The sequence below is a fragment of the Lates calcarifer genome, linkage group LG15 (assembly GCF_001640805.2).
Source record: "Lates calcarifer isolate ASB-BC8 linkage group LG15, TLL_Latcal_v3, whole genome shotgun sequence".
NCBI lineage: Eukaryota > Metazoa > Chordata > Actinopteri > Centropomidae > Lates > Lates calcarifer.
The window spans coordinates 15,649,681-15,675,294 of record NC_066847.1 but is presented as its reverse complement, the minus strand read 5'-3'; the positions used below and the strand labels follow the sequence as shown (position 1 = coordinate 15,675,294).

At 40.8% G+C, this 25,614-nt stretch overlaps 2 protein-coding genes across 2 annotated transcripts in view; one reads left to right on the top strand and one right to left on the bottom strand.

The window, feature by feature from the left end:
- The window catches only part of LOC108876301 (TGF-beta receptor type-2), a 32,839-nt gene extending 14,129 nt beyond the window's left edge, over nucleotides 1-18,710 (top strand). Inside the window, exons 4-10 of the mRNA XM_018665733.2 lie at nucleotides 5,657-5,955; nucleotides 6,051-6,299; nucleotides 6,455-6,568; nucleotides 7,195-7,332; nucleotides 9,534-9,675; nucleotides 16,554-16,681; nucleotides 17,544-18,710. Coding sequence (XP_018521249.1) covers nucleotides 5,657-5,955; nucleotides 6,051-6,299; nucleotides 6,455-6,568; nucleotides 7,195-7,332; nucleotides 9,534-9,675; nucleotides 16,554-16,681; nucleotides 17,544-17,804 — 1,331 coding nt within the window. The 3' untranslated portion in view covers nucleotides 17,805-18,710. The remainder of the gene's footprint in view (nucleotides 1-5,656; nucleotides 5,956-6,050; nucleotides 6,300-6,454; nucleotides 6,569-7,194; nucleotides 7,333-9,533; nucleotides 9,676-16,553; nucleotides 16,682-17,543) is intronic.
- Nucleotides 18,711-20,671: 1,961 nt separating this feature from the next.
- Nucleotides 20,672-25,285, bottom strand: LOC108876248 (potassium voltage-gated channel subfamily G member 4-like). Its single transcript, XM_018665620.2, has 2 exons — nucleotides 24,554-25,285; nucleotides 20,672-22,956 (listed from the first exon to the last, which is right to left on the bottom strand). Exons 1-2 carry the CDS (start codon nucleotides 25,283-25,285, stop codon nucleotides 22,078-22,080), a joined length of 1,611 nt encoding a protein of 536 aa, XP_018521136.1. The 3' UTR covers nucleotides 20,672-22,077.
- Nucleotides 25,286-25,614: the final 329 nt, after the last annotated feature.

The following is a 25,614-nucleotide window of genomic DNA, read 5'->3' as shown; positions in this document are numbered from 1 at the left end:
AAGAGAGGAAGAAGAAAATTTGGCATTTTGGCACATAACTGACTTTGTGTTGGATATCTTGGTAAATCTTCTTGGACAAATTTTAAACCCATTGTTGATTTTGGTTTTCACTCTGTCCAACACTCCATCTATTCTTGACCAGTTTGATGTGTTCTCTCATTTTTCTCCATATGCCATAAAGTTTGCACATAATAGAACTGCAAGTTGCAACCAAAGTCAAATTTTAAAGTTACAATACAATAGTGGACAAAGCCCATTTGATTCATTTTCAAATCTAACCAAATGAGTGTGGTTTTGCTACTCTTGAATCCTCATTTTTACTTCTGCACTTTTCCAGTCATTGTGCCAAGATCATAAAAACCCATTAGAGATTAGCCCTCTCACTCTGAGAGACGTGGACCTCTGTGACACAGCAGACGTTTCTAATCAAGATCCTGTAAAGATGATTTGCAGCAGACTGACGCTGCCTCTCAGATAGTGTCAGTTACACATGTGTTTTGGAGCTTGTGAACTAGTTTCAGTTGGAAGGGAGGCATTGATAGTAAATGCTGCCTTGTTGTAGTAACATGCTATTTGTTTTAGTGCTGTATTCATAGCTGCACTATGGCGAAAGTCAGTTTTATGTGCTTGGAGGCACGCTATGTGAGGAATGAGACAAAGGTAGAACTAATTCTTTTCTGACATGGATTCCTTTACTCACAGTCTGTGTTTTTGCACAGATGTCGCCTGATCTCCTCCAAGTCATTTCATGGGTTATTTTAGCATCCCTCATGATGAATGAAATGTTCCTCATCACATGAAGTGGGGGTTTTGATGCCAAGGGGATGTTTCTATTTTGATGATAAAGAAGAAGAAGAAAAGATAAAAATATGAAATTAAGAATTACTTTTTGATACAGCCTGCAAAGAGGAAGAGGAAAGGAGGATGGAAATGGAGCAATAAAGGAAAAAGTGGCTTTGTGCATCTTCCAAGATCAGTTTTTTTATTCTTATATTTTACAGTTCCTCCTTAACTGTGGAATCTTGGCTTGTCGTCAGTGAGTGTATCAGTCATTCCGTCACACTGCAGACTGCTTTATAGAGAAATGACTCAAGCATGCTAATTTTAGGATGTGTAAAAAGGAGGAAAAGAGGAAGGGCAGTGTAAGGAAAGAAGAAAGAATGATAGTCGGAACAGGTGAGGAAGTAAATGGAGAGACAGAATCAGAGCAACAGAGAGATGATGGAAGGAGGGAATGAGGAGCTGCAGAGATATGAGCCATGTTTATGAAGCAGTGTGGGTTGTAAAGGCAGTACTGTTACCACAACAAGTAAACACTGAGCATGATATTCACCCTGGTCAGTGTTACCAGCCTGCCTGTGGCTGGATTTCTCCACACACCACTATAATATGATACCCGCCTGGATAAAGTTTGGTTATTTATTTAAGGGGGTAAAACTCAATGGGGAAACACAGTAAACAACTTATGTTAAAGTTCTTAAATATGTGGTTTATGTTCTACTACTGGTCAGCAGAGAGCAAAAAAACAAAAAACAGAAGAAAAACCACCACCACCAACAACAACAATGAAAAAACCTAAATGTCTTAATGTGAACAATATTACAACATTTACAAGTGAAAAAAAATTTAGTTCAGTGAGATCATTTCAACCAGTTTCTTATTTAATAAATAAATAAATAAATAAAAATAAATAATAATTTGAAGAAGTTGGTATTGCAAGAATCATAGTATGACACAATAAAAAACGCTGCAGTAAAATCATCAAAATGACAACTCTTTAAAATTATTGAAAATATTGTTTTTTATCAGCAGAGAAAGAGAAAGAAACTATGACATCCTCTTCAGCTCCTAAATACTCCACTATGTTCACCAGCTAGTCTCAAGCTTTGTCTGTCTGCCTGCTTGAGGTTGCATGCAGTTGGTTTATCAGAGCATTTTGCTGAAAAGTTACTACTGTAGACGATCCTCTGAGTGTTTGATCCATTTCACAATAAACTGTACCAGATTGAATGACAAACCTCATTTTCTCATGATGTAATATCACATCATGAAATACTGGAATGGGGATGTTTGATCCAGTTACCATGAATGATGATATGTAAAACCACATTAGTAAAGCCTCACTGTGCAGACAAACTGGCACAGTGTGTGGCTGTTGGAAGTGTTTATAATGGCTTACATCTATCCACCCATCACCTGTTTCGAACATGAACTCATGTCTGGCTCTGTCATTTTCCAAGGAAAATAGTTCCTCTTTAATATCCAGCTCACAATTTTGTTATTCACAAAACACTGTGAGGATCCAAGTAATTAGCAACTGGTTAGAGCATTAAGGGCGTGAGTCAGAGATGGCAGAGTTTGAAATCCTACTATTCATATCCTGAAACACATGCACACACACAAACAAACACACACACACACATGCACACACACTGATGACATGAGACTAAGCCAGACGCGAGGATCCCTCTATTAATCCAAATGATGTGTCAAACCTCATTGAACACTGCATGAGAACACTCTGGCATCCTGATTGGAAAAGCCAACATGAGTACTATTACCAGTTTGTCTTGGCACCGTCTGATTAGCTGAATTTTACGCACTCTCACACTCACACACCCGTAGGAGAAAGAGAGCAAGGAAATAAACCTAAAACCTCAAAAACCTCCAAGTAATTTTAAAACTCTTGAAGCACACACACATGTACAGACACATGGAATGTGAGATGTAGTGTCTCACTGTCTGGAAGTCTTATTTCACAACCCACTTTACTACCAGACCTTTGAAGTTGTCTCAAATCTAAAATTTTGTGCGTGTGTTTGTATTCAGTACTTTTTGATTCATTGCATCCGTAGCTCTGCCCAAAGCAATTTTGGAAAGATTAACTGCTTGACAATCACACACACATACACACACACACACAGCCACAAAATGAAGATATTATTTGTCCCACTTGAGTATTTTTACCTTGCATGATCACACAGTGCTCCAGTACATGATGGATTCAGAGGCAATCATGTCCTTAAAGAGACATAGATTTTAAAGCATATGAATCAGACAGAGGCTGTAATCATATGACAGATGTTGCTTTAGGCACACAAGTTCAGAATAGCTACAAATACCACAGCAAACATTATAATAAAAGTTAGAGCAAGTATTGGCATGACAAAGATAGTCTTTAATGTTTATTTAAAACAGCAGCTCGGTCTCTGCTGCTTCATGGTACAATGGCAAATTCAGCCTCTAACTCTGCTGTTGTATCAACGTATAAACAAACATACAAATAAAGTTTTTATAGATGTTTCTTCTTGCTGCTTTATCACTTATGGGGCTGCAAAACTGACAAAATAACAACAGTTAACTGCAGTGAGGTAGCCAGCTGAAAAGGCTGGTGTTACATGTATTTAGCCAGTGTTTTCAGGTACAAAGCACAAACACACTCTTTCAGATTTCAAAGACATGGTCAGTTTATCTGTATAATGCCTGTTAGGAAGCTTCATTGTTTTCATAGATGTGAGGATCAACTGGCCAGTTTTACATGGAAATGAACAGAGGCAATGCAGAATATATTAAATTTAATCTTATTTTTAATATACATTACAGATTAGATATCAAGAAGGGTTTAATTTATGCCAGATCATGCCAGAACAGGATCCAGGACCTCCCAGATTGGTACCTGCACCCCACCCAACACCCCCTGCCTGTTTTGGGCCAGCGGACTGTCAAAAATCCATTAAGTTTCTATACATTTTTAGGGTTCTAAGGTGCTCAGTCATGAGAGTTATGCACTGTATGTGGGAAATCTGAAAGCAAAATAGATGCAGGCTGCTGCAACTTCTTCAATGGCCAGTCCTTGGTGTGAGTGCGTCTAGCCTGCCAGTGTGACAGCTTTGCTCAGGAGGGTATCATTCCACTGAGAGACTGAGTGAGACACTCTTTGAAAAGGTGCCCCACCAGAGCAGACTAGGACTGGCCAGGCCAAGCCAAGGCAGACAGGCTCTCAACTGTTCTCTGCCTGCTGCCAGAGCTCTGAGGGTTGGCTGCCGTTCTGTCCAGGCTGGCAGTCAGAGTCAGAGGAGGTAGTTAATGCTATAGCATATGAAGCTGTAAAGGCTGCTCACTCTATCTGTAGTTGACTGTGGGCCTATTGACTGAGTACAGAGTCAGCTCCCTGCTGATATCACAAACATTAAGATACAGACCCATATTTACAGATATATTTCAAAGCCATTGTTTTGATGGAAATGGCATGATTCGAAGTCTCCATGGAGCAGGGAACAGAATGTCACAGGCTTCAAAAAAGACCTCTCTGTGGTAGACTCACTTGTGTTGGATTACTGCTGTATGAGTAGTGGTAGTGTATCTGTAACCAAAATGCACGTTATACTGTGCGTCTTCCAAAGTCCTGCCTTTACTCGACTTCCATCCCTTTTAGTTACTTTTCTGTGAGGCTGTTTCTTCTTTCCAGAGAAAAGGGATGAATTCAAAGAATTCTTAAGGATGAAACAGGCAAAAATGTATCTTATTACTACTACAGAATAATATAGGTTTCATTGTTAGTGGCGTGGTCCGCCATTTCCATACTGGATTCAAATTACCTTTATATGTAGGCCGAGACAGTGAATGTCTCGGCAGTGAAACAGTGAAACACGTAATCCAGTGGTGGTGTATTATCTCATTGATGTCAGCCTGACTTAACTATCACTCTGATAAAGCTGTATCAGAGCCAAACCAAACATCCTCCTGTGCTGCTAGTTCACAAAATACATTCAGCCGCCAAAACATGCTTCTATTGTATAGCAGTCATCAGAAATGTAATGTATTTGTCACTGAGGTTACCATTGACTGTGATCATTCATCAAAACTATAAAACTATATATAAATCATAACAAACAAGCTCCTGTATCTCTTTGCATAGGTGTGTAAAACAAATTGACCAACAAAACAAAGGGTTAAAAATGTTCAAACATAAATTTAGAACAACTTGTAACTTCTCTGGTAAACTTTGTAGCTAAGCTACTGCTTCATTATTTCTGCAGCTGCTTCTCAGTAAGGCCATAATCAGTTTTCTACAGTGGAAGGCTTTTACATGAAAGCAGCCACTTGAAAAGCTGAATTTGCATTGACAACCCAACATGACCTCTACTCCTGTTCTTCAACAGCACTTTGTCCCCACATTGGTGCCAACAAAAACCACTACATCAACCCACCTTAGATGGGCAGGGAAAACCCTGCCCATCCAGGCATTTAAGCACCGCTCTCTAAAAAAATGTCATGAGAGTCAAACATGACTCATGTTGTCAGTGTTCACCACAATCAGCACACACTACTTTTTGAACCTCTTGTTTGCAGACTTTAATGATTCAGTTCAAAGGCAGTCTTAATGTCACTAAGAACCCTTGAGCAGTTTCACTCATCGATGGGGAAATTTCATAATCTGCCAACAGCCAAATACAATTCTGGCCTGCTTGAAATCCTGTTTTGTATTTTTCTTCCACCATGTCACTGTTTGAATATATTGTATGTGTTGATCCAGTTTATTCTAAATCTTGCATATAGTCATCTCATTTGCTTTCTTTTCAGTGCTGGTTCTGAGTCATGGGTGCCACATACTCTAAACTTTTTTCTTTATCTCATCTTCCATCTTCTTTGCCAGTTGTGGATCCTACTCCAGATGATCCGTTAGTGTCTGTGATACTGGTGAGCCTGCTGCCCTTGCTGGTAATGGGGATCATGGTTGCGGGAATGTTCTACTGGTACCGAGCCTACCGGCAACGGATGCTCAACCAGGAATGGGAGAGCAGCATTAAGAAGCGAAAGCCAAGAGCTGGTGGGCTGGACTGCAGCGACGCCTGTGCCATCATGATGGATGATGACAGGTCAGACAGCAGCTCGACCCATGCCAACAACCTGAACCACAACACTGAGCCGCTGCCCATAGATCTGGATCTGCTGGTATACAAACATAGTAGTATTTTAGATTTGTTCAGTGGACCTATTCTGCGCTTTGCCATTCTAACTAAAATGATAACTCCTGACCTGTCTTCTAGGTGGGCAAAGGTCGCTTCGCTCAGGTATACAAGGCTAAGCTGAAGCAGACCACCTCAGATCAGTTCGAAACTGTGGCTGTGAAGATTTTCCCCTATGAAGAGTATGCTTCCTGGAAGAATGAGAAGGACATTTTCTCCAATACAGACCTCCGACATGAGAACATCCTCCACTTCCTGACAGCTGAGGAGAGGAAGGTGGAGAAACAGTACTGGCTCATCACTGCCTTCCACCCCAGAGGAAACCTACAGGTGAGACCACCACTGTCAGTGTTAGTGGGACAGTATGACTCCATTTTGTGAATTGCAGATCCTATAGATGATAGATTTTTTATTCATTAGTACATTATTAATCTATTGGAAATTCTCCCCTTTTATTATTCTAATCCCATATTCTCTGCCTCCAGGAGTACCTGACACGTCATGTGATCAGCTGGGAGGAGCTGCAGGTGCTGGGCAGCTCTCTGGCTCGGGGTGTTGCCCACCTCCACAGTGACCGTCTCCCCTGTGGACGCCCTAAGGTAAGACAGTGTCTTACAGATTTCTAAACAACAACCTACAATTCAAAGCAGATATTATATATATAGATATTACAATATACTAAATATATTGCTTATTTATGGAAGCATGTTCATTATTATCAAAATAGACCAACCTTTTTTAGGGCTGGAAATGCTAAAGAGTGTTGTACAAGAGGAAGATTTCCCTAAAGTTGAGAGCACCATGAGAGCATTAATGTACTCACTGTAATCTTATGATACAGCTGAATTTTGAATATCTTATGTGCACAATTGATATTTTGGCCTGAGGGTGGTGCTATGGGAGAGGTAAGTGAGACACCAAAAAGAGTAGGAGTGACCCTCATGGGACCATAAATATCTGCAGCAAAATTAATGGGAAAGTACAGCCATCATTTCTCAGTAACTCAATAACAATAACAATCTAGTTTTAGGGTGGTGCAAAAGGAAAGCTTGTGGAATGTCCAAAATGGAAAGTGACAGTTGTTTTCACAATCTGACTTTTATATATACTATTTGTTTGCATGTGCCATTTTGTGTATTTTTTCATGCTTATCATTTAATTGTTTACTTTAATGCTTTTATTTTGAAAATGACAACCGTACTTTCTACTATTGTTCCTCCTACAGGTGCCCATAGTCCATCGAGACCTGAAGAGCTCCAACATCCTGGTTAAGAACGACCTTACATGCTGCCTGTGTGACTTTGGCCTGGGACTGTGTCTGGACAGCAGTCTGTCTGTGGACGACCTCGCCAACAGTGGACAGGTCAGATGACAAACCCCTTTTAATCGTTTTCCTTCTTTATTATGTGACTTAGCCTTGATTTTTTTTTTTTTTTTATCAGACATTATTGTATCCATAGACCGAGGTGAAAGAACACACTTTGTATTTTAGCAAGTCAGGTAGCTGCTGCCTGCAGTCTTCTAGACGGGGTATAGCAGCAAATGGCGCAATGCCAATATGCCAATATGATAGAAGAAGTAGTACTCAGATCTTTTACTTAAGACAAAGTAGCAATACAACAATATACTGAAAAAAATGGTCAGTCAGACTATGCACATTAATCAACAGTGACATCAACAATGTTTTAATATGAAATCTTAATCTGAAAAGTTACTTGTAATTTAAATTGTCAGCTAAATGTAGAGCAGTGAAAATATATTTCACAATACTTCCCTCTGGAATGTAATGGAGTAAATGTATGAAGTAACATGAAATGAAAATACTAAAGTAAAGTACAAATACCAACTTAGTTACTTTCCATCACTGAATATGAATGTTGCACTTGTAAAGTTCGGCTTCCTGTCAGTCTTGGCTAACGGTGGTTACAAACCTAAGTACCACTGTCTGCTGTTTAATATGTTGCTACAGGTTGTGGGTTTTGAGGAGAAAGCTTATTTTCTGCTGTTATGGAGGCTCTGTGTGTTTATCACCACAGCCTTGCATTACAACAGCTTTGCTTTGGTTTTTGGTGAGATATGATTGTTTTGTTTTGCCTCTTTCTATCTGAGTCCCTCTGTGTGTTGGTGTGTTTTGATGGCATACACCTCTTAGATGACAGACAGGCAATCAAGGGATAAACAGAGGTGTAAAAGTCTTGTTGTGACACGCAAGCTCCTTAAGGCAGCTCTCAGCTCATTCTTAGTCTGTCAGTAGGACTTTGTCCTTCTTATTTATGATTTATGATTCACTGGCTAGAAATGCAGCAGGTGCAGGTGAGAGCTGACTAACCTGTGACGCCTTGGCTCACACCGGTACTCACCAACATGCACATACAGTCGATGCAACAACACAATATGGAATACACACATCCCCCTGCAAATTTTCACCTGCTATCTTTTTCCTTGTTAATAGCAAAATGCAGAGTCAGATACTTGCTTCCTGGACTGTTTTATCCATTCAAATTATGATCCCTAGCTGTCAATGTGTTTCATTTACAGATTAAAGCTGTAAGTTCCCAGCTGGTTAGTTGTAATTATAACTCCTGCCTGTGTGTTCATGTGGACCAGCGTAGAAAAATCTGTGTAGAAACATGGACAGTTGCAAAATTGTCTTTGCCGTGCATAAAAAAATGTGCTCCGTGTGCAACAGTAGATATTATGTTAGCAATGTTTTACCAACATCACCAGCAAGCTTGTTCAGCTTTGTGTGTTTAACCAGTAAGGTATTTTGATAGACTTGAAGTTATGTAATAGTGAAAAACCAATGTTTTGGTTTCCTGCTGTCTTTATTCTGAAGTGAGGGATCATTCAGTCAGTTTTCCTTGTTGGAAAATGGCAGTGGAATACGAATATTGATTTGTGCAAAAACATTCATTATTAAAAGCTCCAGACCTGTGCCACACCATCAACTGTTTCCTGCTTGTACAGATCCAGAGGTAGCAAGACGAGTCTGATGACTTCATTAAAACAGACTAATTCAACCTGACTTTAACACCAATGACTTATTATTTCACTTTCACAATACCAATAAATTCCTCAAACAATATTCTTATTTTATAGAAGATGGAAGTGGTAGTGCAAAACTCCCTTTACTCCCTCGAGAGTTTACAAATACACTGCAACACAACAAGATGGAAACGTTCATAGTTTCATTTTTAAAGTAAGCACGAATGTACTCAGTGGAGCAGTAAGGTGATTACGCACATCAGACAGAATAACCAGAGAAGGAAACATGTCACAAGTGTAGTATCAGTATCTCATCTGCTTATGACTGAAGCCAGGAGGTGAGTCAGGTGAATTGTCACTGAGCCCATTGGTTGATTGTTGAAACAACACTTTCAACCACAAGACAGACGATGGGAGAAAGTTGAATCACACTCCTGCAGACTGATGGTGTTTATTGTGGTGGTGGAGTGCTAGAGTTACAGTGACATGCTATTATTATTATTATTTTTTTACCTTACCTGTTCAGGGCATGTGTGTGTGCGCATGTGTATTAACCCTCTTACTGTCTCTGGACTGCAGGTGGGTACAGCGCGTTACATGGCTCCGGAGGTGCTGGAGGCCCGACTCAATCTGGAGAACATTGAGTCCTTCAAACAGACTGATATTTACTCCATGGCTCTGGTGCTATGGGAGATGACATCGAGGTGTGAAGCTATTGGAGGTCAGTACACTCACATACACCACACATATACACACACATTTAGCAATTACCTGTTCTAGACTCTGGGGAGTGTCAAGAGAGTCCTAAAAGTGTCAAACACTACGATGACTCAACAGTGACAACGCATGTCATGAGTTTCAGGTGATCGTATCAAGCTCAGCAGGTAAGCCAAATGGTCAGTAGCGATGTCATGTTAGAGTTCTGTGGCGCAAAAAGGATGTGTTTGGTTTTCACTTCCACATTTGTTCTCACGTGTAGCAGTGGAGGCAGCATGTGAGAGTGTGTGTAACATCTGATGAAGATGATGTTCTCCACAGAGCCCCCAGAGTTCCATAACATATTTATATTGTGCATACAAGGAAAAGCAATCTCTCTGGATGTTGGGAGCTCTGTTATTTTAATCATATAATGACATAATTTTTGTTTGTGAAAAAAGTTAGACAAGCATTGTGTAAACTGGTGCAGTGCATACAGGGCTTTCACGATCTACCACTTGAGGGTGCCAATCAATGTTCCCTCTAAGCTGCGTGCCTGCGCAATTGTGCACTGCTCCCGCTTTCTCCGTGCACAGCAAAACTATGTAGTGAATAAAATTACAGTGTGCGACCTTAAAGTGACAGGACATAATATCAAAACAATGAACTGAAATGTTCTAAAGTACTTGTAGAGCTGAGGGGAACAGCAGAGGTGATGATAATTCTCTGTTAGTTTTTAACCACTTTTCACATTGTCATTTTACTGTCTGTACATCCATGTGTACCATTCTCGTGAGCATGATAACTGAGTATCTCAGAAGTCTGGAGTAAACATTTACGTGGACTCGTGGATGATGTAGGAGCCAAAGTTGTGATTTATGAATGATTAGATTTTGGTGGTCAAAGTCACTACAACCACACAAAACATGTTTTTAGCCACAGTGATTAACTACAACTGGACTGGTTGGCATACAGCCACAAGGCAGTAATTTCAGTTCTTCAGTTTTTACCTCAGACTGGATGATACTTTTGCATCAGATTTGCAGTGATCAATCAATCAGCATTTTCTTCTCCATTCAGTTTTGCTGGTATTAACAGTAAGGTGAAATAAGGGTTTGATAAACCTGATGATGAAGGTGTTGGAGCATAAGAATGAACTCTTTTATACTAAATGATCAATCTATTCGACATATTTCTGAAGAAAAGAAAGAAAAAAATAGAAAAGAAAAGAGAGAATCAAGATGAATCTTAAGGGGGAAACATGCTGTTGTTTTGGACAAACACGATAAACACCAAATGCAGGAATCATTACAGACATCTGGCCCAGAGAAAAATACATCACAGACAGCTCTGAATGCACATTTTAAGAATGCATAGTATCAGTTACGCAACTTTACTTAACCAAGATCATGTCTGTATGACACCATGTGTCTATATTTTCATTATGTGTACTGTCCATATACACCTACTACCTACATGTACTAACAGTGTGTGTCTAAAGTCTGCATGTGTTTGTGACCTACATAGTGCAGACAGTGACTTCAGGCTGCAGTTTCTTGTTATGCAGTGAGTGAGTGTGTGTGTGTGTGTGTGTGTGTGTGTGTGTGTGTGTGTGTGTGTGTGTCAAAAGGGAGGCTGATGGTCTTGTCTGTCAGACTGCACCTCGAACTTAGCTCCAGGTCTACAGCAGGAATCTGAGGAATGTCTGATATGTGAGGGAGACAATCTGGACTCTGCTGTTGCCCTTCTTTGGGCAGGAAATCTGTGAGAGAGATCTGAAGTGGACACTGTACCTGTTTCAGCTGTGTGTGTGTGTGTGTGTGTGAGAGAGAGAGAGAGAAAGAGAGAGAGAGAGAGAGAGAGAGTGTTCATGCTCAGATTGAAGTCTGTCTGAGTGTGTGTCTGTACAGGTTGTATCAGAGCAGCTCTTAAGTTTGCATCGATGTTTCATTGTTGTCAGAGTCAGGACCAGTTTTCTGTGTGTATGCTCCTCCTCACACATGATCAAACACACATTTTTTTTCTACTGTTGTGTTGACCCCCATGATCATGATTCCCACATGTTCAGACCACCTTAAAAAAATGCAAAAAATCTGAACGGGTCTGAACTGTTGCTGCAATGCAATATAACATGATCAAACACATCACGTTCCTGGTAGATCACTTTGTGATGTGAACACTATCTTTGTATTGTTTGCAAACTTACTTACACATCATTTGTCCAAATTAATCCAGATAAAATGCTTGTATCCTGTTCTTGTTACCATGGTCACAGTTGGTTTTGGTCCCCATTCATACCTATGAGCAATAGGACAAATTCACTGATGTACCCTGGCTCTTTTGCTTTACTCAGAGTTACATTACATGTCAACTTGTGGAACACAGTTGTTAGATGCAGCTGCTTCACTCCTGGCTCTTCTGCTTTTTGCCTCAGCATGTAGATAAACTTCACCCAGAAAAATCATTTGACAATATTCATTTAACCTGCTTTTTCTTCACTGCTTCTCTTGAGTGATGAGCTATAATACATAAAGATATAACAACATAACAAATTATTATACAGACGCAGCAGGTAGGCGGTGAAAGGAGTCGCTCTGATCCACCTCCTTCCCCAGTGGGCTTCTCTAGATGACCTGAGACATTTAGAACTAGACAGTCACATTCCAACATGTGTGTGTTTGTCTTTGTGTGAGTTTATTTCAGAGAGGTACATAGAGACAGAGGGAGACAGAGATACTAGACAGATGCACTTATGGAGCCTTGTGTGTCAGTCTTTTGTGTGTGTGTGTGTGTGTGTATGTGTGTTTCCTCTGTCTCTACTCCAACAACAAGGGACAGAATAGTAGATAGAAATACAACCCTGCACTGGTATTGTTGTTGTGGTCAGTTATAGTACATACTCTGTGTGTCTCTAAGCATTTTATTTACATATCCTGAATTAGACTGCAGGGCGTGGCAGGTCCTGCATGTTCTAGCTGAGCTGAGGGTCATACAGGGTAATGGAGCAGGGTGAAGGGTTTGCACTGTGCCAAGCAAAGGCCTTGTGGTCCATGCAGGGAGACAGCTGATGAGGGGTTGATGGTTATAGCCTGCTGGGCCAAAAGCTCAGGGACAGAGGGCATTTCATGGGCAAAAAGAATACTTCATTTTTTTCTCTATCATCTCTAAAACATATCAGTTAACACATATGCCACTTGTTTAATCTGCACACGAACAGGTAACATAAAAACAACAATTTGTGGTTTCAGTTACACGCTATTTCTTGGGCACGGCGGCTTCCCAAGGTGATGACATCACCGTGATGGTGACAGTCAGCTAGCTGATTTAAAACTATAGCTTGTACTCTTTACATTTACATTTCTGTCTCTGTGCACATTAGGTTTGTTTTTACAATTGGCAACCTACATTTCTCTATTCTGTTCTCTCTTCACACAGTTGTCTTTACAATGTGCACCTCAACAGGACAGTAAATCTCACATCTAAAATGCATTAATGCCACCAAAATACTTGACCACATTTCAGTATCAACCCTGGGACCAGATCGCTGACAGCACTCCTCTCCCAGAAAGAAAATTTGTCACTCAGAACACACTGTCCTAAAAAATACTGACAACAGGAGGCATTACAGTATTATTACAATAACTATTGTCTTCAAACAAGAAGCCTAGTAACTAGTATTTTTTAGCTTTGGCTAGGTGCTGCCCCTCGCTCCCAGTCTTCATACTATGCTGCGCTAACCACCTCCTAGCTGTAGCTCAGTAAATTAGACATTAGAGAGGTATCAGTCAATCAGAATGTAGCACTTTTTTCTTTAAAGGGACAAAGGGACATTGATTAGCATTACTGTAAATGTCTGCAAGCAATTGGCTTGTTTGAGTGGCTCACTTAAAATCTGAATGAGAGACCACAGCTGAAGTATACATTAACACGTAAAGCAACAAAACAGGATGAAAAGCTAAAAAAAAATAGAATATGTCAAGCAATGTGCACTGCTCCGGCAATTAATAAGAAATTTAGACAGTACAAGTAGTTAAAGTATGACAGTGTACAATTATTAGCAGATGACAACAGAAGTCAACAGGAGGTAAAATCAAGTCAGTCATGTGGAAAAAAAACACATAGGAGGACAGTCTGACAGACAGGACAGGAAACCAAGCAAATGAGAAGAGACAAGACAAGCATGCAGATGCTTTGCTTGATAACTGATTGCTTATCGGTTATCTTTGAAGCATGGAAGTGGTGTGGTGTCGCTCACGTTTGTACATACAGTTGCTACTGTATTTAATTATTTTCAGGCCCAGACAAGCCCAGAACTAGATGAACCTGCTTACAGCAAAGGCGTTTCCCTTTCTTATTTTAGCCTTTTAAGGCCCCGTCAAAACACCACCAGTGGTACTGACATTTAACTTTCACAGCACCCTAATGTGCTAGCCACAAACCTGCCGCAGGAATCCAGCCCACAACTTTCTCTGCAGATGGGTGGGTGCTTTGGATGGAGATTTTGTTTTGATGAGAGAGTGGTTTATTAGAGGCTATGCAGGTTCATTTCTTGTGATGTAGTTTGTTTTTCAGTGATGTGGGATCAGTGTCCTGTTATGTGCCAAAGACTGAGCTGTGTTTCTCTTAAGATAGTAGATCCCAGACAGTGTAGCCAGCCACAGAGGTTGCTGCTAACCTCCAGGCCACAAAGGTTTCAGACAGATAATCTGAAAAGGAAACTGTTGTAAACCTCTTTCCGCCCCTCAGATTGGATATACCAGGGTTTAACTACGGGCCCCAGACAGCGAGGGAAAAGTGAGACTGAGGCTCTGGTTGCAGTCTCTTGTGAAATCTGTTCTCAAACCACAGATGAAATTCTTCTCATAGCTTTCAAATGTCCAGAGAAGGAAAGCCGGCCGCACCTCTCGTATAGACTGCAGTGATAGTATTTGTCTTTGTATGTGTCTCTAATGTCCCAGATATAATTCCAATGATAAGAATGTAAGAGCAAAATCAACATCCGAACATTAATTGAGATCTTTTCCACTCAGTCATGTCTTGATGTTTAAAAAGGGCTTCACCTCTTCTTATATCTGCTTTCACCTTTCTCATTTTAGGCCCACATGCTCTCTGCTGTTATATGTTTCAGCTGTATCCAGTCCAGGAAAATGTGTGGTATTTATACCAGCTCCACTGCAGGAGATCTAAACAGCAGAGCGCTAAGGACAATACCAGCCCTGGCATAAATAAGCTCCAGGGGAATGGGCCGGGCCCAGCTGGGTCCTGTTTTAAAACACTAAAAAGGGGGGAAGTTCCACATGTCAAAAACAGGAAGTGTGGGCCTGTAGAGTCAGCTTCTCTACACACAGTCTCAATCCCAGCCCTCCAACTTCCTGTCCGGGAGTTCCACTCAAACCTTCCCACTTCCTGTGTTTGAGGACACAGCAGCAGAGACCACAGGGACCTGATTTATATGAAACTGCTGAAGCTTTTCCTAGATTTCATTATACCATCCTGCTAATTAATATGAACAACATAAAGTATTTAAACTGATACTTGCAACATAAAGGCAGATTATGGACAGATAAGACTGAGAAAACAATCCGACCAAAAGATCCATTTAGTAGCTAATTTGGAACTTTCGACACAGGCGTCCTTAAAGTTCTCAGAAATCTGAGCATCTGTAACTGTAGCTGCTCTCTTAGCCCCAGTCCCTGCTGTTGTTACTTCACTCACTCACACAACGCATATGCAGTTTACTATGACAGCAGATGATTTCACTTGATTTCACACAGCAAGAAACATTCAGATCTTCTTATCAATTCATGTGTAAGTAAAACTGTCCTGTCATATACTGTATGTGGATGAGAGAACAGCTTCAATGACTGGAACATTTGTTGTGTTTTATTAATGCTTTACTAATGCTGCAGTGATATTAAACATTTCATTTCAGTGAACATGCCCAGAGAAAAGCTTAGATGCTGCAAACTATTAAAAAAACTAAAAATCTAGGCTACACATAGTGAGTAATACAGTGTTTGACAGGTTGTAAAATAGCGTGTAGAAATTGTTAAATGCAAGAACAAGATAAGGGACATTGAACTTGATGCATCTAATTTTTTGATGAATATTTGTGTATCATTTTCTGGCTCCAGTGGGTAAACAGCGGTGACTTTGCCGCAACTAGTGTCTCATTTCACAGCAACTGTGAGATCCTGAGATCGTTCTCTTTGGGGCTTCAGACTGACTGCAGCTGTTGTGAGTTCGGTTTCATGAGGTCTGGGCCCAATCCCAGAACTTTGTTTTTCATTTTTCATGGTTTCGATGTTATGCTCTCTCTTTTTCTCTGCTAGTTCCTCGACATGAAATTGTAAAAAAAAAAAAAAAAGACAGATTGTGAGTTTGGTGTTCTGTACTGTCTGAGGTCGTGAGTAATTGCTTGTTAGCTGAAACTGATTTGTTGTTTTTAGAAATGACCAAGTGCCAAAATGAGCATTTTCCTTCCCATGGAGACATCATAAAAACATTTTATTTCCCACTGTCAGCATTGTTGGTGCCAGATCACAAAGCTGACTGCTTGGGTGAAAACAATAGTTCAGTGGTTTGGGATGGGATGACCTCATACAGGGATGCTTCTACACTTTCTAATCACATTAAGTCCAGAGGCCACCTGTTTCACTCTGTCTTTCCTTGTTCACATTTTTTGTCCTTAAAATCGTCAGTCTGTCATGAGTGTGAGTGGGTGTCGTGTTCATGTCGAACTGTGCTCATGAGCCAACTCTTCTAGATCTTGTTGTTTCCACATACTTGCCTGGGAGCGTTGCCTGAAACATGACGCCACAGATAACATGACAGCAGAGGGGATATTTTTCTTCACTTGAGACTCAGATGATGTTTAGCATTTGGTTGTGTTTGTGTTTGCAGAGGTGAAGGACTATGAGCCTGCGTACGGCTCTAAAGTGCGAGAGCACCCCTGTGTGGAGAGCATGAAGGACAACGTGCTGAGAGACAGAGGAAGACCTGAGATCCCCGACACCTGGCTCAGGCATCAGGTCAGATAGACAAGTGTGTGTGTGTGTGTGTGTGTGTGTGTGTGTGTGTCCACCCATCAGCACAGGCATCAGGGATATCTGTGATTATTGTGATAATTCTGTATGAATACCTGGGCAAAAAACAAGAAAAACAAATCTGATAATGTGTGTATTCTGACAAGTGAAATCACATGCCTGGAGGAATGTTTTAAGCTTTTATTTTGTATTTCTTTCTTAATTTAAGCTGCATTGATCTTTAGGCTATGAATGGGGGCAGCAGAACAAGCACAGTATTAGCATTTTAAGACCTAAGAAAGTTGGTATAGTAAATAAGTTACAAACAGTTGCCCCGTACACATCCAGCAGACAGAAACAAATATTAACATTCATTTAGAGTAGTGTTTCTGTCCACCCAATAATTTTAGGGTCAGTATTTGTTCTTTTTTTAGCTCTGTTTTAATCTCTGCAGACTCCTGGGAAATGAAATCTGGCTTTTTAGCTGTTAAATGTTTCACTGTGTTCACCACCTGTAGAGCTGGTTTATCAGATCTTTTCTTGCTGACAGCTACTGCTGATTGATGACCAAAACAAAGAGCTAAAAGAGGCAATAAAGTTCTTTGTATTGATTCAAATATAAACAACTGAAAGAATTGAAATATTGATTAGAGCAGCATTAAATCATGAATATGCACACAAAGTTATTTTAGTGTTTCCATTACAACAGTATGTCTTTTTAAAGGCATTATTAAAGGTTTATGTTTAGGTATTGTTTGTATGGAAGATAGACGCTGCTGCTGTTTTCTTTACTCTCACTCTGTGTTAAAATTGGCCCTATATGCTGTGGCATCAGTCCCATATCACTGCTCTCTTCCTCTCATTACAGGGCGTGGCTGTGATCTGTGCCACCATAAAGGAATGCTGGGATCATGACCCAGAGGCCCGACTCACCGCTCATTGTGTCGCCGAACGCATCTCCGAGATGGAGGACGAGCTGGACAAATTATCCAGCCGCAGCTCCTCAGCAGAGAAGATCCCTGAGGAGCTGAAGATCCCAATAGAGGTGGAGATACCAGAGAAAGAGGTGAAAATCACAGAAATACAGGACATCATTGCTGTGGACTGCTCCGTGAGTGATGAGAAGTGAGCAGAAGGACACAGGAGCACCTACTTTACTTTAATGGGAACTCTCAAAAGTGAAATTCAGGAGCTGAGCTCTTGCAGGACTTTGAGCCAGGTTGAGTTGAGCAACAGTCATATCTAAATCTAACCCAGCACAGAAAAACTCTGGGTGATGCTTTTGGACCTCACCACTTCTAAAATGTAAGAACTCGCCTTAATCAGCTGAAAAAGCTAAAGAGCCAAAAAGCCAGAGTTAACTGGAAGCTTCCAAAGATGTGCTGTGCATGGAGACAGTATTTTTAAGAGTCAGGCAGGCATGTCTGTAAAAAGGTCACTCTCCCAGTGAGAAATGAACAGGGCAATAACTATTCAACCAAAGACATTTAATGTGCACTTTACCATTTGATACTTAACGCATTACAGATGTGTTTCATATAGATATCTTCATGTATTCTGACATGTTGGAATTACAAAAAGCTTTTACATAAAAGTGCCTTTGTGTGTCTGACTTTGAGCCAAAATGTCAGCAGATACTTTGCCTTAACACTAATAATGTAGTGGACTCCATCCTCACCAGCAGGAATGTGTGTGTTAGTCTGTGTGTGTGGCTGTGTGTATGTGTGTATGTGTAACCATGTTGTTGATACCCAGCTACACTTAAACCTTGTTTGCAAAATATACAAGCACAATGTACATAGTGACAATAACTGTACATAAGAGATAACTCAGCCAAAAAGGGAAAATAATCCTACTACTTATGCAGAGATTAAAAGACTTAATAGAGATGTATTTTTAAAGCATTTTGTATGTTTTCTGTCTATAGCAATGGGTTAGTGTGCCAAAGATCTTTTACCCTGCTTTACCTACAGTATGTGTCATATGTAAAATATTGTAAATCTTATATGAATTAAAGATATTTCTGTATACTGAACTTCCGTTCTTAATCTCTTCTGTAATCCATCCAAGACATTATACACAATACTGTAGACTCTCATTCAAAACTCTTATCATTTTATTCATGTCTTTTCACTCACATTCTGCACAATGCATCACTGCACTCAGGTCTTCCACTGATCAAAGCAGTGCAGTAGGTCTTCTTTGGACAGTTGTCTCAGAACCTCTGTCGTTCTTTTCTTAACTTCTGACACAGACTCAAAACGTGTTCCTTTGAGCACAGATTTGATCTTAGGAAAAAGGAGAAAGTCACATGGTGCTGGATCAGGTGAACAGGGAGGGTGATCAAGCACTGGGATTTGTTTTTGGGCCAGAAACTGCTTTTCCTTTTGATTAGGAGTCAGAGGTTATGGGACAACTTTGGCACACACTTTTGTCATCTCCAAATTGTCATGCAAAATCTTAATCTGTTGAATGTTTTCAGAAGTTTTTTATGTGCGTGGACGCCCAGAACGTTCATCCTCTCTGCCTTCACTAAATCTTTTGTGTCATTCAAACACGTGCACATGACATGCAGTGTTCCCCGTACAATGAACGACAAGAGTCAGCTGCCAAAAATTTCAAGTTATTGCTTAACTTTTGAGCTAATCATTTTCCGAAGCCTTAGCAAAAACATGTGCACTTCAATCAGTAGCTAGCAATGAACTAAAGTCATTACTTATTGGTAACAGCAGTTGTGTGTGAATACCCAACCTTTAATATATAACACTCAGTGTGACTGTGAACCATGTGGTTTTATCCTCATAAGCGCAGTCTGGTTATTTAATAGCCATACCTAGTACATATGTGTATGTGTTTTGCCTTGTGAGCCTAAAATGTCTTATTTATTGTCAAGAGATATTTGATTGTTTGCACCTGTTGGTAAGTCTTTATGGTGTGCAAGAATTTCACTGTAGCCCGACTAACCTCATGTACTCCAGGAAAACCCCAAATCATTTAATCGAAGCAGACACAGGCCCACAGTCAGCTACCTGCATGGAGTGAAGTACTACAGCGGTCAAGATCAACTGAGCAAACTAACCCTTTTAATTGTGGGTCAGAGTCAGACACACAGTGTTTGTGCATGTACATGAGGTACAGACATTCTTCTGCAGACCAGAATTGGTACCAGAGAAATGTAATGACAGACCTGCTGGGTCCACAGAGCGGCTCTGGTAAGGGAACATTGGAAAGAGGGTACCACATCACATGTGCTCTCTCTCTCTCTCTCTCTCTCTCTCTCTCTCCCTCTCTCACTGCCTTCCTTCTCTCTGGCTCTCTCTTGTTCTTTCCATCTTAAAGCCTGTTTTCCCCCTCATGGCAGTTGTTGGTGTATTCCTGGCATCACTGACTCTCCTCAGGGGCAAACAAACCCGCGTCCAGAATTAACTCCTGGCCTCTTTTTCATTCTTTTATAGGCCTCAGTAGTGAAGTGTGTTGTATGTACTTTGGGGGCCTCTCTCTGCCTGTTCTGTGTGTTGGAATCACCAGACTGGATCAGTAGCCTCCTACAGTCAGTGTTTTTGCAGATTACTTCCAGGTGTGATGCACCTGACTTGCTCAAGCAGCGGATATGGGATCACAGCTTCACTTCTCCACCCTGTGTTTAACCAAATGTAACACTATGAACTACATCCATGTGGAGTTGTATTTTATGTCTTCCTTTAGGGTGTAATCACTGAAACAATTGCTGCAGTGGTTTTATTTTACTGCAGGGAAACAAATGTTCTCTATTCTTAAATGACCTCCAATAATTTTCCAATACCTCATGGCAGTGATGTTGAGACAGAGCATTTCTGCCCTCTGGTGGAAAAAAATACACAGCCAAAATACAGACTTTGACTAATGTCATTCTTTACAGCACACATTGATTTTCAATAAAAAGTGCTGGCTCAGAGTTTCAGCCAGTAAATACAGTTCAAAAGGAACCTGCTGCTTATGGTTTGACATATTAAATGTATGGCTTGTAATGTAGGCTTTTGACTCAATAATTCATAAACACGGGTAAGTGCTAATGTTAAATACTAGTTACTGTTTAATGCCTTCCAAAATTCTCCTGCAGCCTGATAGCTGAATACAGAATAATTTACTATATATGACTGTACACATCAAGGGTTCATATACATGTAGGTGTAGATTTCCTTAGTATGAGGTCCGAAGCACAAGTATACTGACAAAAGTGGCCTAGATTTCAGAGGGTTAACTACCAGACAGCAGTTTAGATAATGTGATACATTTAAAGAATTTTCTATATATAATATCCATCTCAGTATTAACATGCTGCTGTTTGTTATTTATTGAGCCCTAAGAGTAACCACTCCACATGGGCTTAAAGGACCCCACAGAATGCTGTTTGTAATGAAATAGCATCTGTCAAGAACCTAAAATACTGTTAAAAATAAAAGGGACTTTGTCTTCCGTCTCACCTCAGTCATTTAACAAATGAAGTCTCTGTTCTTAAGGAACACTATTAAACCCACCTGTTTCTAAAGCTAATGGTAATGTACCAGGATCTAACTCTGCACATAGAGGTTTTTGACTTCAGGTGAAAATCTGTTGCTTATGAGTGTTTGTATTAGGTTTGTATAGTAAAGGAACAATTTGCACTATAAACTATTTTGAAAAACACATTAATCCTACTACATAGAAATTTTACCTCACCAATCCAGGGATATAAAGATATTCTCCAGTGAGTCCTTGTTCATGCAAATTTATAATTCTCTTCCAAGATTGAATCATAACACAGTTATGCTCCCATCTCATATTACAGATGGCCAAAACTGGTGTATATTTATGAACTTCTAGAAATAAGTGAGCAGCTATGTAGTGGACTGTGTTAGACTTTGATGATATAAAAGTGGTCATTATGCTGAAATGTGGAGGGAACAGAAAAAGACATTTTTACCCATTCTTACACCTAATGTTTTAAATTAGCCTTTTTCCTTGACATGTTTTTGTAAAGACACATGGGGAAACTTTGTGTGTATTGATAGTTTATTTCCTTGTGTTGCAATTATGAATATTAATATTAATATAATTAATTATCCAAGAGGGGTTGAAACAAAGGCAACCAGATTTGGTTGTATCTTGAATAAGAGTTGAAACAGCTTCAGGTATCTATTACCATGTCCAGTTGCCCTCGATTCAGCCTTTCTTGGATAACCATGACCTGGATGACTGAGAATCTTTACAGACATCTGGTCCCCCTGGCTGTTATTTAAGTATCTTGTTGACTAATCATAATAATAACTAATAATCTAAAGTCTATGTGTTAGTGCCACCTGGCTGTTCCAATTTGAGGAGAAAGCAATGAGGTGGATATGGGCACGTGCCTTAGACAATATAATGTACATGCATTTGTGAATTCAACACGTTACAGGAGAAAGAGGAGAATGATGACTCTTGCTCTGAGCCAGCACTGTAATGTCTTTCATGAAAAGGAAAGAAGGATCATCTAGACCAGGTAAAAAGTCATTTTCTGGCCAATTATCAGGCCAGGTTTCTCTTTCTTTCATGGATTCTTCAGCCTCAGTAGCAAGCTCAGCGCCCCTCTCCTCCTTCCACAACCTCTTGTGCTCCTCCTTGAGCTCAGTGTAGGTACGGTAAAAGGTATGGAAGATAGATGTGGAGGGGAAAGACAGAATGAGGATCCCTGACAAGATGCTGATCAGTGCTACCAGTTGACCAGGGATGCTGCGTGGTACCATGTCGCCGTATCCCACCGTCGTCACAGAGATGATGGACCACCAGTAAGATGCTGGGATGCTGCTGAAGCTGAGATGCGGGGATCTGGCAGCATTTGGAGCCAGCTCACTCTCGGCCAGATGAACCAGTGGTGAGAAGAGAGTCACAGCAACGCACATGAAGAGCAACAGCAGGCCGAAGTCTGTCATGCTGCGCTGGATGGTCAGGCCCAGCGTCTGCAGACCCAGAGAGTGACGTGCCAGCCTCATGACATACAAGATACGCAGGGCCCTCATCACACGCAGGATTAGACCCAGTTTATCCAGGGTGCTCTTTCCTGCTCCAGCCACAATATCTTGCACAGACTCATCCCTGAGCTCCAGAAACAGAGAGACATAGTAGGGCAAGATGGCAATTGCATCAATGATGTTGAATGGACCTCGAGCAAACTCCAGCTTGCTTGGTGCATATAAGAATCGTACCAGAAACTCTATGGAAAACCAAACCACACAAACTGATTCCACCACAAAGATGCTGCGGCACTTTTGGGAGCATTCCCCCTGTGGAGACAACAAAAGACAAAACAACTGAGCAGGCCTGTAAGTTTTATATAAATGCTAAGGTACCCTGATAGTGGTTTTGCATGTTTCAGTAGAATGTGGTAAATGCTAAATATTTGTTCTTGATATCATGTTAAAGATATAGTTTCAGTCTATTCCCAAGACTCAGACACAAGGTTAGGCTCATCATGATGCTATGGTGCTTTGTCTGTTATATAACATAAGGTGTGCCAGTGGTTCAGGTTATGTGAAAATCTTTGTCAAAAAGTTAATTTGTCAGAAGTACATAACTATTCCTTCATCATTTGACTAACAGTGGGAGTCTTTCTGAGCCACTGCAGGGTTAGTCAGCCTGAAGCCCCTCCCACTTCCTGGATACTAATGCACACTCTCAGTTGGTGTCTTGGCAATTACTTGAACCATATGGCACATGCAAACAATACAGCTATGACTACTGGTTGCTTAGTGCTTTGCCCTCATCTTATACCAATCCTGTACGCCATGTTTCCAAGCTTCCAAGCCGCCTTCCAGTTTGCGGAACTCGCTACAACAAGTTAGGCCGTGCAGACGCGATAATTGCAGCTCTCCCTCTATGGTGCTGGTTATTTATTTTTGTGGCAGTCAGACTGTTGGCAGTCAGATACATTGTTGTTTCTCCCTTTAGATACCGCACTGGCCTGCTGCCTACAGTTGGGCCTCACCAGTGCCCTTCCTAAAAAACCTTGTTTGTTCACCCCCTCTAGAAATTATCCCTTCTCCCAGAAGCAGCCGCTCTCCGCAGCTTCCAGTACAGTTACATGATCCTTTGTATCTAGTTATAGCTCTTATTGCTATCCATTTTTAGCCTCTGTTAACAGTATTGAATAAACTCGTTATCTTGGGGAAACCCTTTGTCAAGACTCATCCTTTGTCTGCCTGATGATTCAATGGTGTTTAGTTGGGTTGGTGTGTGGTCTATGAGTACTTCCAGAGTGGATCAAATTAATGCCGGAGACAGTGAAAAGTCTATTTCTTCCCACCAGCAACTGAAGTTTAACCATTTTGTTCCACAGATATCACAGTGGAAAGGAATATTCCAGGTAGTGGTGGTAGTAATCATTCTCAACTTGTATATTTGTTTCATGTTATTATATTAGTGTTGGACATGAAACCTTTTTGAATTGTAGCCTACAGGACTGAGTTTGTCACTGTACATCTTCCTTGTGTTATAAATAAAGTTGCCTTAAAAAAAATGCCCAGTGTCAGTGCAGTTGGATTCTCTAAATACGGTGGTCCTCTTTTCCTTATTCCTTATCTGTTCTCTATATCTTTCCTTGGCCTCATGACATTTTCCATCGAGGTCAAGGAAAAGTGGTTAGAAAAGGAGACTTTTTTGACTATTTGACCACAGCCTTAGTTTTGTATTCACTAATGTATGCATTTAGTATTGTATTCATTTCAACAGGTGGTGGTAAAATGCCAGTACCTCAAGAGATCCTGCTTGAAAATTTAAAGAATTTTGAGGACTGACTTTTGTTCACAAAGTTAAGACTGGTTGGTTAGACTTCTGTATTTTGACTACAATATTGTCCTCAGTATTGCTCTGCTTTGTGCATACCGTGGCATCTCCTTGTTGGTGGTCTGACATGGTACTGATGCACAGGCTCACTACAGTGACCACTACCATAATTACAGACAGGTAGGCAAACACTTTCCCTGCTAAACCTGAGTGAGGATTCTCCATTGCTTCCCCCAGCATGTGGAAAATGCTGCCCTCTGTCACAGGAGCCCTAAGTGCCCTCCTCCTCTCCCGCCTCTTGTCTTCCTTGCACTGGTGCTCAGCCACCTTCTCCACAGACGACATCATGCGGTGGAGGCAGCAGGGCTCCATTTGTCCTATATCAATGCCCCAGTACAGCAGCTCATCATGCAGGGCCACATTGCAGACCTCATGCAGCACACGCAGTTTCCCTTTTGCCAGGAAGGTGAAGATGGCTTGAAAGGCTAAAGGGTCACGGTCAAAGAAGAATTCATGTCGCATCTCATCATAGTCATCACAAAACTCTGCTATCTCCCTCAGGGTGGTGCAGAGGTAAAGATGACTCAGACGGCTCTCTGGGAAATCCTCCAGGGTGCTCCAGGGGAAGGTGTACCTGATGCCCCCCACGTTGATGAGGGTCTGTTGTGAAGGGTTGAGGTACCAATGTGAGGCCTCTTGTCCACGGAGCTGCTGAGCACGCTGGAAGTACAAGCCTTTGACTGTGGGGGTCTCTGTGCCTGTGAAGACATGGATGCAACTGTCTTCACTACTGAAGGACTGGTCATCTAAGCCAGCACCAATAACTCCCATGGTGGTAGGTGGATATCTGACAGCAGGAATGCACTGTAGCTACAGTGATGAGTCCTGTGGGAGATTTGAAAGAAAACCTGTTATGAAATATAATTAAAATTTTTTCACAATTGTGCACATTGATGCAAATGATGATCATTTATAACTTAAATATACTAATCAACATTTTTTATATAAACAATGGACCAAATACATATTTGTAATGTGAAAGAGAGTGAATGTATTGTGTGCTTTGATTTTGAATAACCTAATTTCCAGTATATTTTTCAGGAGTTGCTAGAGACCAACAACAAAGCCTCATATAAGAATGAATTATAACATTCATCAGG